At 39.4% G+C, this 13751-nt stretch overlaps 1 protein-coding gene across 2 annotated transcripts in view; it reads right to left on the minus strand.

The window, feature by feature from the left end:
- CHST9 (carbohydrate sulfotransferase 9) overlaps nt 1–13751 on the minus strand; it is a 125921-nt gene that overhangs the window by 23931 nt on the left and 88239 nt on the right. For both annotated transcript variants that reach the window (XM_034762812.1, XM_034762809.1), the window contains one exon: nt 3121–3158. In XM_034762812.1, the coding sequence (XP_034618703.1) occupies nt 3121–3158 (38 nt within the window). The remainder of the gene's footprint in view (nt 1–3120; nt 3159–13751) is intronic.

A 13751-nucleotide genomic window follows, 5' to 3' on the forward strand; every position in this document is an offset into this window, starting at 1 on the left:
ATCAGAGGGGTAGCCGTGTTAGTCTGAATCTGTAAAAAGCAACAGAGGGTCCTGTGGCACCTTTAAGACTAACAGAAGTTTTGGGAGCATAAGCTTTCGTGGGTAAGAACCTCACCTCTTGCATCTGAAGAGGTGAGGTTCTTACCCATGAAAGCTTATGCTCCCAATACTTCTGTTAGTCTTAAAGGTGCCACAGGACCCTCTGTTGCTTTTCGCAAACAAAGAGTAACTATTAATGGAATGATGTCAGACTGGAAGGGGGTCTCAAGGGGGGTTCCACAGGGATCTGTTCTGGGTCCATTGTTATTTAACATCTTTATTAATGACCTGGATGTAGGAATAGAGAGCATATTGATCAAATGTCCAGATGACACACAGCTACTCCAAACACTTTGGAGAATAGAGCTAAAATTCAAAGGGATCTTGATAAATTGGAGAACTGGTCTATAGACTACAAAATGAAATTAAACAAAGACAAATGTAAGGTGCTACATTTAGGGAAGAAAAACCAATTTCACACAGAATGGGGGTTAGCTGGCTTGGCAGCAGCACTGCTGAGAAGGATCTGGGACTTGTGCATCACAACCTCAACGTGAGTCAGCAATGCGATGCTGTTGCAATAAATAAATAAATATAAATAAAGCAAATGCAATTTTGGGTTGCATTAACAGAGGCATAGAATGCAAGTCACAGGAGGTGATAGTACTGCTCTACTCAGCACTGGTTAGGCCTCAGCTGGAGTAGTGTCCAGTTTTAGTCACCAATGTATAGAAAGGATGTACAGAAACTGGAAAGGATCCAGTGGTAAGCAACAAAGATGATCAAGGGAATGGAACACAAGCCATATGAGCAAAGGCTGAAGGAACTAGGTGTGTTTAGTTTTACCCTGGCATGCTGACTGGCTGCTACACACTCATTTGCTCCAACTGACTGTTGCAGTCAGGTTTTTACTGCCATATACCTACATCAAATGTGGCCACCACAGCTGCTGATCCATTTTCTATTCAGTAATATCCTCTTAATTGACCCCCATAAAAAGCTGAGTCGTACTTAGCACAATCCCTTTTAAAATTAATATCAGGGGTTATACTTGGTGACTGGGCATGGAGCGTAGGTAGAATTGAGGTATCCATGCAAATAGATGGTTAGTTTTAGGACTGCAGCCAGAGTACACAGATTTAAAAAAATGTTATAAAGTAATCATTCAAAAGTGCAGTGATTATGCATGTTATTCTGTGCTTTGTTTGAATAATAGTATTCCGTTTATTAGCCACTACATATATGTTAGACATAGTTTACACCACATTAATGTGTATTATGAACACATTACTAATGTAATATACATTTTATACATAAGTGTTGGTCAAGTTATGCTAACTGAATACATTATGCTCTTCCCACATTTTGCAAAGCTGAAGTCAGATTTGGCATTAGCTAATAGAGAACTTGTCAAAGGCAAGATATATTCGTTCTATGTCCTACTACAGGTTTAGAATGCAGTATCCGAAAGAGAGATAAGAAAAGTACAGAACAAAACAACAAGATAAGAAACTGTTATGAACTGGTGGGTTGGATTTTAGTGACATATTGACAGTTTTGTATCAGAGGGGTAGCCGTGTTAGTCTGAATCTGTAAAAAGCAACAGAGGGTCCTGTGGCACCTTTAAGACTAACAGAAGTATTGGAGCATAAGCTTTCGTGGGCGGCTTCTGTCTTGTGTCTGATTAAGTGGGCATTCACCGACGAAAGCTTATGTTCCAATACTTCTGATAGTCTTAAAGGTGCCACAGGACCCTCTATTGAGAGTTTTGTAACTGTTTAAATGCATATTTTCAAAGCACACCTTCTGTGTAAAGTGAACATGCTATGGGATAAGAATTGCTTCCCAGAAGAAGGGTGGATATGTATATCTCCTTTTTGTACTATACTGTTTTTCCTTTAGACAATATTCAAACTCCCAAAAATATTTATGCACCAAAACAACTGATTTTTTCTCATCTCAGGTCAACCAAAACATTTTGTTTCAATAATATGAAAAATGCTGTTTTAATTTCAACCTTTTAAAAACTAGTCTAATTGGCTTAAATTAAAAAAAAAAAAAGAGAATCAATTTGAACCAGAAAACCAAATTTTTCATTTAAAAAACGTGAAAACATTTTTTTTTGATAATTTCAAAACTATTTTCTTGACATATTGGGGTGGGTAGGAGGGAGGGGGTTGGGAAATTCATCAAACCTAAACCTGTTTTGCGAACAGTTTCAGTTTAGATGAATCAGCTTTTTTTGGATGGAAAATGATTTGTTGAAAAATTCCAAACCAGCTCTAAACAAGTAATTACAGTAACTTCCTGGTCTTTCATTGGCTGAAACAATTCCTCTTCAGTATAATTTTCAAACATATGCAAGTTCCTACACTCTGAATTGATAGTAAATACCTTCATTTATGTACCCATTCCTTCTGACACAGAAATAGTAAATATAATATTAAAATGTTATCTTTGCAAACAGTATTTTTCCCTAATTGATGCCGTAATAAAAAGCAGAATCAAAAACTAGTTTACTTTATAGCTCAGCCATTGGACTCCGAGTATGACAATGTCAGAAGCAATGCCACGGTTTAGCAAAGCAGTAGTCAAAACTTGCAGTTGTAATTAAAAAAACAAACAAACCCAAAACGTCACATAGCTATGCACTGTTTATCATTTTCACATGGTGCAGTAATACAACAGCATAAATGTTTCATACCAACTTTTAGAAAGTTGTGCTCTTAAATAGGCACAACTATCATTTATACAAAGGCAGCAGTTGGGCATTCTTAGACCTGGTCCTAGTAGACAAATTGCCGGCTGGCTTTGTCCATACCACCGAGCAAGATGACAAACTGGCACAAATAATTGCTCAAAATACAGGCCATTGCCTCATACAGAAAGAAGTGTTTCAACACTAAACTCAAGAAATAGGCAGATCCGTAGGACAGGATGGGGGGACCTCACACCATCTGCCTGTCTTATGCCTAACTTTAGCCTTTCCTATAAGCTTCTCACTTTCAAAGTTGCTAAAATTTTCCAAGAGTACATAAAAAATGTAGAGTAACAAAAAAGTGTGTAAAACTGGCAAAATACCTGATTAATTATCTGCTGTTGTAATTTTTCTCCAGACGCTGAAAGAAAAAAGAAATATAAATAATTAGCTGTAACATATTTTAGTGAATAAAATGATCTTGTATGCAACAACAAAAATGAGGCAGCCAAGGAAAACAGAACATACAGTATGATAACCAACAGTGTACACAGAGGCTAAAAAAAGGATCTTTAAAAAAGAAATCCAGCCGAAGTGATAACACTAATAGAATGTAACATTTAAACTAGAGATAGAGAGCACTAAGGGGGAATTTGATGGATAGCTAGCCAAAAATATCAAGACTAATAATATGAAATAAAGCATAAAGAGATCAGAATCATTAAACCACCAAGGCATAATGAGGCAAATAAGGAAAGGAGGAAATTGCAGACCAGCTAAAGTAATTTATTTTAATTGATCTTCACCACACAGGAAGATGGGGAAAACACTTATCCTAAACTAACATTTGAAGTCAATGAAGGTGACTGGCTCTGTCAGTCACTCGGAGCATCAAGAAATTATTAAAAGGTGGTGATGAAACTATGGAATCTAGATTTGCAGTAATGTACCAGGAACATAGTTATCAGAATTTGGTGGGAAGTAAAAATATTAGATAGATAACCTCTTAATAATAATATTCAATTTAACCTTACAAGCATAAGAGGAATGGGATATGGCCACTTTTGCACCCATCTTTGTAAGAAAGATCTACAGGCAATTAGAGTTGAGCAAACAATTGATTTTTCAGTTCAATGGCTAAACAAAATATGGGTTAGTTTAGAACCAAAATTGACTTTTTTGTTTTTTCTCGTCCAAATAAAAAAACCTGAAAAAATATCATTAGGGTTGAACAAAATCTTTTGAAACAACATTTCCTAAACAAAATATTGACTTGAAATGATATTTCAATATTTTTGAAATTTCTTTTCCTGACAAAACGGTTTGCCAAATTACACCCTGATTCACAAATGGTTTCAGTGCTCTGAAAAATACATTTTTAGTGAATTTATTATTCGCTGTTTTTTATTTATTTATTTTTGCCTAGCTCCCTGGCAATTATTATGTTGTAAGGGATGGTAGTTTATACCAGCACACTATGTCATACACAATCTCGCACCACCATGCCAACACAGTTGGGCCCATAATCTGCGACAGAAGGGCTAGCCACATAGGGAAATATCCATCCTTGTTCCTGCATTTTGGAGATAGAGTATTAAGTGCAGGATTCTTAGCCAGCTATTTCCTGTCTACCATGCTCCATGGTATCCTCCTAGAACATATGCTCTTTTGGGATGTATGCTCTGAAATGATATTGAAGTCTGCTAAGCTAGAACTTCCAAAGCTTGGTTCCAGTTCAGCAATCTCAGGTAAGCCTTGCTTGGAAGAGTATTTTTTCCCCCCTTAAAAATCTGGAAAGCCCCAGTTAAGTCAATGATATAGTCTCATCTTGGCAACCACATTGAATTTTGGTGATCTGATTTCAAAGGTAGATGTTTTATTGTAAAGGAACAACAAAGAGTCTGGTGGCACCTTAAAGACTAACAGATTTATTTGGGCATAAGCTTTCGTGAGTAAAAACCTCACTTCTTCGGATGCATAGGCTAAGTGAGGTTTTTACTCACGAAAGCTTATGCCCAAATAAATCTGTTAGTCTTTAAGGTGCCACCAGACTCTTTGTTGTTTTTGTAGATACAGACTAACACGGCTACCCCCTGATAATTGTAAAGGAAGACATCCATTGGGTGGGTAAATGGGAAAAGAAGGTGCTTCCATACAAGGAAAAAAGACAAATATTATTTCATTTGGAAAGGAGAAGGAAAGATGTAGTGAAGATGTCATAAAATGAATGGTATAGACAGAAAGTCAATCATGCGACCCTGTTAATTACATCAGACATTACAAAAACGGAGACATTTAAAATGAAGATGAATTTCAAATGGTTAAATAGCAAATATGCTTTACGAATCATCTTAATTAACCTGGGGGATTAATTGCTGCAGGATACTACGGCGAAAAGATCAGTAATATTTAGATAGTTTAGCCACATACATGAATAAGACTGACATCTACAGTTACACTAGCTAAATTAACATTGATGTGTGTGTGTGTGTGTGTGTGTGTGTGAGTGAGAGAGAGAGAGAGATGGCAAAGTTACTCCCCAGCCACAAAGAAATTCCATCTCATAATAACTTGACACAAATTGGTTATTTGAATTATGGGTTTATTTACTTATTTTGAGCTTCCTCTGAACCTCCTCTATAGTATATTATTGGAGACAAGATACCAGTCTGGATAGATGTTCATAGAATCATAGAATTCATAGAAGGGACCTCAGGAGGTCATCTAGTCCAACCCCCTGCTCAAAGCAGGACCAATTCCCAGACAGATTTTTGCCCCAGATCCTTAAATGGCCCCCTTAAGGATTGAACTCACAACCCTGGGTTTAGCAGGCCAATGCTCAAACCACTGAGCTATCCCTCCCCCCTTTTCATGTTACTTTATTCCATTGTGGGAATTTGTGTGTGTAACTTTAGCGCCCTCGTGGCCAAGATAGAGTCCGCTCTGCAGGTAGCTTTGGCCAAGAGAAGGCGCGCGCAGGAATGCAGCAGGAAAAATTTCTTCCAGCCAGGGGCACCTGTTTCAAACCCCCCAGAGTGAACACATACACCCACAGGAAAAGTACAATGGATATAAGAAAGGGAGATATTTATTTACAGAGGGATGAGAGGAGAAAAACAACAAGGGGAAATATAGAGGGAGCAGTAAAACAGGGTTGCATTTAAATCAAGGCCCCACAGGCCCAGTGGTAGCACAGTCTGGAAGGGCAGACACTGAGCAATTTGTCTGCACACAGAGTTCAGGAGTCCTGAGCAAAGTTCCAGTCTGGTGGTGAGTCTTGGGTGCTTCTGGTTGTCTTCGGCGCCAGTGAACGTTCCCCAAACAAACCGCTCCGGTGCCCTCTTCTGCTGCTCTCTGCAAAGCCACACAGAGCAACCACCTCCCCACTTAACTAGCTAGCAACCTCCCTCCTTGTTACAAGCCCCAGTACTCACAGCCCCATGCGGCTCTGGGCAGCTGTGATACTGGGTCCAGCTCTGGCCTGTCCTTCTCGGGCGATTCCTCCCTGGACAAGTGCTCCTCCTGGCTCCTGTCCTGGAGTGTTCCCGATCGGCCACCCAGGTTCTCTGCTGCTTCACTTTGCGAGGGCCTGTTTGCTGCCCCCTCTCTCTCCCTCGGAGTTCCAGAGCCACTCCCCGGAGTTTCCCTTCTTTTTTTTCACTCCCGCCCTCCCCCCTAGGAAAAAGATTTAGAGGGGCCATGCTCTCTAAACCACAAAGGGGTTACATGTGCTTCTATCAGAAATCACATATCTTTGTAGAATCAAACCTAGTCTCAACCTTCAGGTAAAAGAGACAGTAAATGTATCTTGTGAAGTGCTACCATACAGTAATAGTCAGAAGTGTGGCTAGATTAATTACACTCTCTCTGCGAGGAGGTACTCCACATCCTTTGTGGATGACCAAGAACTTCACATTCACCTACATCAAGCTCTACATATATCAGCCATGGTTTTCTAGACCAATAATGATGGGACTCCCTTTGCAGCTTGTCAGTATCAGTCTTTAATTGGCCTGGGGGATTGCTGTTGAGTGATATTAGGCACTCCCTCTTCCAGGAATACTTACATAAATAGTGTCCCTTTTCATAAGAATTTCTTTGTACTGACATACAGAGTGTACAAAATATAGATTTTTTAAAGACTGGGTAACAGTATTATGAATTTTTAAATGTAACACAAGATATTATTAATAAGAAAAATGATCTTCTCTATTGATCCTCATCCTAAGGAGAAAAACTGAAAATAAGATACTATTGTAGGCTGTACCATAGAATGAATCTTATGATAATTATTTCCTGCATGTTGGTGTAGTATTTTTGTTTGGTAGATGTAAATGGTACTTTTTAGCTCTGAAAAGAAAAAAGGAAACATCATTTAGGGGAGACTTACTAGGTTTATTGAGATAATCTTTGTGAGAAATGGAATTAAATCTTGGGGCTAATTTTTTTAAACCTAGTAAGGTTTTCGGTAATAGAGGATTAAGGAGTATGTGTTTTAACATTCCTTAACGATATGCAAGTTGCTAGAAAAGTACAAGGTTTGAAATCTCTGGTTGGATCAACACTATTTTGCTCTGAGGTTTGTGGACTTTGAATACTGATGCTTTCCTGTTTTCTAGTATATTTGTTTTTAGGCTATTTTGATTCACTTTAAAGGAATTTTAATAGCTTTCTGTTGACAGCATGGACAGCTGGTCTTGAGAATTAACAAAAATTCACTTGCTGACTGAGGAAGGAAGTGACATCAATGAGTTTCTAAAGTCAGCCCAGAGGGAAAAGTGAGTTTTGTGCAAGTAACCTTTTCATTTCATTGTACTTACAGTGATGCTTCAAGATGCAAATTGCATTGTCAATCCAAACCTAGGGTATCTACCGCAAACAAGCCTAAAGATGAAGTGAAAGTTTGAAAATACATCTGTGACAATTTTATAGACACAGTTAAGGAAAATTAAAAGGAGAAACTGAGGTACCATCCTTAGTTCTTTCTTTAGTGGTTTAAACACAATGCTATCACTACAATGGCAGTCACTTAAGCATCCTTATGAACTACCAGCGAAGAGGACTGTCCACTTTGGGAGAAAAGGGGTCAAACTCAAGGTCACAAGCAAACTGAAAATTGCATTTTCTGTTTACTCACTTGTTGATATTTGACCTCATTAGAAAACTACCAAATAGATTTGGCATCAGCAGCAGTCTCAGAAGAGACCAAGGTTTGTATTAGCAGAGATGTTGTGAATTAGGATTGAAGCACATTGGCACAGCCATATCAAGCAGCTTGCAAAGTGCTTCCATGTATTATATTTGGATCAGATCAATGCTAACCTCCTTTCACGTTAACGAGCACTATAAAACAATAAGAACATTCTGACTTGGGGGGAAAAAAAGATTTCTAACTTTTTATACTTACATCACTACTTTTATGACTGAATCCCAGTCCCAAACAGCACAATCGGAGTTCTCTTTATTGAGACAAGAATTTGGCCCTTGGTTTCCATGCTCCTAAAAGACATACACACGTCCATCCATCCCCGCTTAACCTCCCACACAGTGTAGTCTTTTTGGGGACACTAACGGTGAGAATCAATTTTTTAATTCTACCACCAGTTTGAAAATGCTGGTGTTTTGATGATATGTCATGGCAGCTGTTCTCATGGCTGACTTTGATAACCATTTTGCCCAGCTCAGCAATTTAAAAGTGGAAGATATGAGACATGAACTTCAAACTCAAAGCACAGGAGGCAATGGCTGATCAAAATTTCCAGTATCCAACCTTTAATTCCAGTCCCGCAGCTAATTCAAGAATATGGGTAGAGCCAATTGCTTCTGTCTGTAAGCCCCCCAACCTGAAGCAAATACTCACCAGCAACCACACACCACACAACAAAAACACTGACCCAGGAACCTATCCTTGCAATAAAGCCCATTGCCAACTCTGTCCACATATCTATTCAGGGGACACCATCATAGGGCCTAATCACATCAGCCACACCATCAGAGGCTTGTTCACCTGTACATTTACCAAAGTGATATATGCCATCACATGCCAGCAATGCCCCTCTGCCATGTACATTGGCCAAACCAGACAGTCTCTATGCAAAAGAATAAATGGACAGAAATCAGACGTCAAAAATTATAACATTCAAAAACCAGCTGGAGAACACTTCAACCTCCCTGGTCACTTAATTACAGACCTAAAAGTCGCAATTCTCCAACAAAAAAACTTCCAAAACAGACTCCAACGAGAAACTGCAGAACTGGAATTAATTTGCAAATTGGACACCATTAAATTAAGTTTGAATAAAGACTGGGAGTGGATGGATCATTCCACAAAGTAAAGACTATTTCCCCAAGCTAATTTTCCCCCTACTGTTACTGACACCTTCTTGTCAACTGTTTGAAATGGGCCATCCTGATTATCACCACAAACGTTTTTTTTCTCCTGCTGATAATAGTCCACCTTAATTGATTAGTCTCATTAGAGCTGGTATGGCAACACCCATTTTTTCATGTTCTCTGTGTATATATATCTTCCTACTGTATTTTCCACTGCATGCGTCCGATGAAATGGGATTTAGCCCACGAAAGCTTATGCGCAAATAAATGTGTTAGTCTCTAAGGTGCCATAAGTACTCCTCGTTCTTTTTGCTGATACAGACTAACACGGCTACCACTCTGAAACCATTTGAAATGGAAGTAGCTCAAAATGCTCTATCAAACTGTTAATGCGTGTCATCAGGACGCACATGGGTAGTTAGTCTGTGGCAGACTAGTGTGGGGTAGATTCTCACCCCATCTTGCCACAAACTAATTGTGTAGACAACCCCTAAGCATTCTTAGTCTCACTGAATTGGAGAACTGTCCTTATATTCACTGGATTGACTGTTAAATCATTTTAAAGCCATTTTTCTTCTGCCACAAAAAAGGTAAGACAATATTTCTAGCTGTTTTAGAAGAGTCTGTGACAAACGGCCTTCCTATATGAACCTCAGGTTACTTAACCTAAAATAACATATAAGGAGCCCATGCTTTTTAGAGTTCTTAGTGTTTCAGTCACGTTAGTGTTTCCAGGGTAGTTTATTTTTAAATAAAATAAAATCTGACATTTACTTGAATGAAGGATATAACGACTAAAATGTATTACAATGTGACAGATATTGGATACAAGGCCATGCAGTAGTTGTTGCTCTCATGATGTACTGTAACATTTGTTCTTCAAATATCTTTACAATACGCTACCTATGCAGAGAACAGCACATAAGTATTCACACTCCATCACCCCTCCTCCACACAAGAGAAAGCGATATTTGTGGAGGTTTGCAGATTAATCTGGCATAATTCCTTTAGATTTTCAACTACTTCCGGAGCACATATGATTAAGATCACTGGTTACAAATGTTTCTGTAAGGAAATATTTCTTCTGGTGACGAGTACTCAAAACAGCTTGCTGCTGTTTCTTGTGTTCGAACAGCCAGGCACATTATGACTCCTGACAGCCTTTTCCCTCCCTTAGCATAGAGGAACAGTGACGTGTTTCATTTCAAAAAGCAAAAGACCACTACTTTATTTAATCAGGTGCTCCGCACCCCGCTAAGTTTCTGATATGGTGTGCACCATCAATCTCTGTGGAGAGATCCTCGCTGCAGCCACTGGTCCCGGAGCCTCACCCACTGAGTCTGTGCCATGCTCAGCCCCACCTTCCAGCCTGGCACGCCCAGGTGCAGCGCCACTGCCCATCCCTGAGAGGGGATATGGGCTGTTGGACAGGGGGACCCCATAATTCAGGAGTCAGCCACCTGCTGTCCATCCCCTGCCAACACAGGTTTGACCCCACCAGGCCTCCATCATGATGGGAGAGCCATGGGCTAAACTTGAGGGAGTGACATTGTGACATAGTGTTCAGGGGTCGCAGCTCTGGGTTTGTCCCCACTACCCTTGTGTCATGAAAGGGGGTGGCAGGACCAAAAATAAGTGAGTGGTGTTGTGGCATGGTGCATGGGGGTTGCGGGTGCAAACCTGAGTGGCATTGTGACACCGCGCAACCTCGTGCACCAGATCACAATGCCACTCACTCAATTTGGGCCCCACCACCCCCATCATGATGGGAGAGCAATGGGGCAAACCTCTATGAGCAGTGCAGCATGGCTCCTCCTCGCCATTACCAATGGTACGCACCGTGTGTAACGTGTGTCTGGCTGCAGGTGCCACTGTGTTTAATGATAAGATCCCTTAAATACATACATCCGCCAACTTACATGGCACTGTTGACACCCTTTGTACAATGCTAGCAATAAACGATTTTTTAAAAATCAAGCCATCATCCTACACTTTAAGGGGAAAAAATACTTACAGATGGTGAGAAGGGTTTGGGAAGTGAACACTACACGTAATCCACTGAAGGTTTAGGCTGTGTCTAGACTAAGAGGAAAATAAGTTTTGGGGCCTAGCTACTTGAGAGACCGCCTTTCTCCTTGTGCTATATTGCCACAGCTGGGGTTGTCCAAGATGCTCCAGCTGGACCCCTTCAATTTAAAGGAGGAGGCAGGTATTAAAGCAGGGGTAGGCAACCTATGGCACGCGTGCTGAAGGCGGCACGTGAGCTGATTTTCAGCTGCACTCACACTGCCCAGGTCCTGGCCACTGGTCTGCGAGGCTCTACATTTTAATTTAATTTTAAATGAAACTTCTTAAACATTTTAGAAACCTTATTTACTTTACATACAACAATAGTTTAATTATATATTATAGACTTATAGAAAGAGACCTTCTAAAAATGTTAAAATGTATTACTGGCACGCGAAACCTTAAATTAGAGTGAATAAATGAAGACTTAGCACACCGCTTCTGAAAGGTTGCCGACCCCTGTATTAAAGTGTTCTCTATGAGGGGACCTCAGCTCTGGAACAGGCTTCCCCCTGCTCTGAAATAGCCCAAGACTATTGATCTTCAGGGCACGCTGCAAGGCACATCTATGTACGTGGGCTGTTGGGGAGATGGGCTTTTGAAAAAAATCAGAGTTATAGTGAGGAGGAGACTTGGAGTTCTGCAATCAGTTTTTGTTTTTGAAATTCATGGTGGGGGCACCTAGAGCCTTGAACGTACCCCTTTTTATTTATTGTATAGATCTAAATAAACACTTTAACTGGTTGTGGTCAACCCTATTTTTATGATTGACCTCCAAACCAGTCACAGCCACTTTTGGAAAGCAAAAGGTAACGAGAAGATCTGGTAAATGACAACAATGCCTGCGTTCCCCCACAACATGGCCCCTTGGCCTTAAAGAGAATGTATGGAGGTCCATTTTCCAGATGGGCAACTAAGGAAGAGAATTCATTACTGAGGGTTCAATATATTGCTTTCTCTTGGGACCTTGCACACACAAAAAAAATCTAAAATATTCCGGGATAAAGCTGACTGCTCCCCTAAAAATTCTTCATATTGCTGTCTATGTATAAATATCTCTTATCAAGCCTCTTTCAGTTGCAATGACATTTTCTCCTTTTTGTTACATCAGTTTTAAACAAATTGCTTATTTACAACATTGCCTTAAAAATGTCCTTTAACATATTTCTGAACCTCTGTCTAATTATGCAACTGAATCTGATTGCTGGGGCCCACAATGCATTAATTACATCTTTACGGTATTGCATAATCCTTCTCAGCTGTCATGAGGCCAACTCACAAGTTACCCTGGCAATGTTAAACATAAAAAGAACCCCAAGTTGATCTTGATTGAATCAAATGAAGGAAAGTTGGCCAACTCAAAGTGTTTGAATTCTCACAGCATTCCAAGGTCTGCCTGGCTAATTTTTGGTGATTATTTTTGATATGAAAACAGACCTTTAATTGTCAGTCTCTAATAAGGATGCAGAGCTGTTCCCCAGGAGGTTCAAAGGACCCTGGGAACCTAAACATGTACGAAAGCTCAAGTAGCCAAATGTCTTGCGCTGATCCATGTGCACATTTAGTTTTCATCTAATGAAGTAATTACTTAAAAATAAAAATGAGCAAAATAAGTTGTTCTGGATTTCACAAAGATGCTCTAGCATTAATAGGATTTTTTTAGGGCCTTGTTCATTAACTCTTTTGAGCATAAGAAGGGGAAAACTGAAGATTCCATTCGTAAAAAAAAAAAAGGAATCTAGTTCTGGGCCAAATTCTGAATGGACTCATACTCTGTGCAATCCCATTAAAACCAAGGAAAATACACAGGATATAAGGCAGTGCAGAATGTGGCCCTTTACCATGTCTGCAGCAGTATCAAATGTTTACAAGAGATGTATAATTTTCTATGAACAAGTATTTCTACTATTTCCATTTGTAGTATAGGATGTTCATTTTTTATTGGAAAGCTATAACAGTATTGCTTTGTTTCATCATCATAGTTCCTTTAATAACTACACTTTCAGACATCAGAATGCTACATGCAGCAGTTTTAACATCACTGCAGTATTAATGTAACATTTTCCAATAGAATTCTGTGTGCATTTTCCATGTTTATTACATAGTAGGTTTGTATCCAACAGATCACAAGAGTAGTTTGCTTAATTCTGTTTATGTCCAAATCACCATAGAACTGCTTTGAAATCTATGTTTGTTTTTTCTGGATACCCCATGACTTTTTCAGATTTCTTTGCACTTCAAAAGGTCTAATGGGGCAAGTCATGGTACTTTTCCTGGGTTCCTAGTAATCTGCAATTAAGTATGCAAGGATCATGGCTTAACATATGGATGCATTTTCACAAACGTTTTCACAGTGTGGACCTCATCATAATGCAATGACTGCCTTACAGACATGAAACTTCACATTCAGACTAATGAGGGATACCTCTTCTCCCATTTGCGATTACATAACATCCATGTGGCAACTACAATTGATTATATGGAAATTACATATTCTGTAAAAATGTCCTCCCGACTATTCTCTGAGTTTAGTTTTAATATTGGTCTCTTCATCTCTAACTAAATAGATAAACTAAAGGTACAGTACTTACTTATCCCACACAGAAATAAATCC

This window comes from Trachemys scripta, chromosome 2 (genome assembly GCF_013100865.1).
Source record: "Trachemys scripta elegans isolate TJP31775 chromosome 2, CAS_Tse_1.0, whole genome shotgun sequence".
Taxonomy (NCBI): Eukaryota; Metazoa; Chordata; order Testudines; family Emydidae; genus Trachemys; species Trachemys scripta.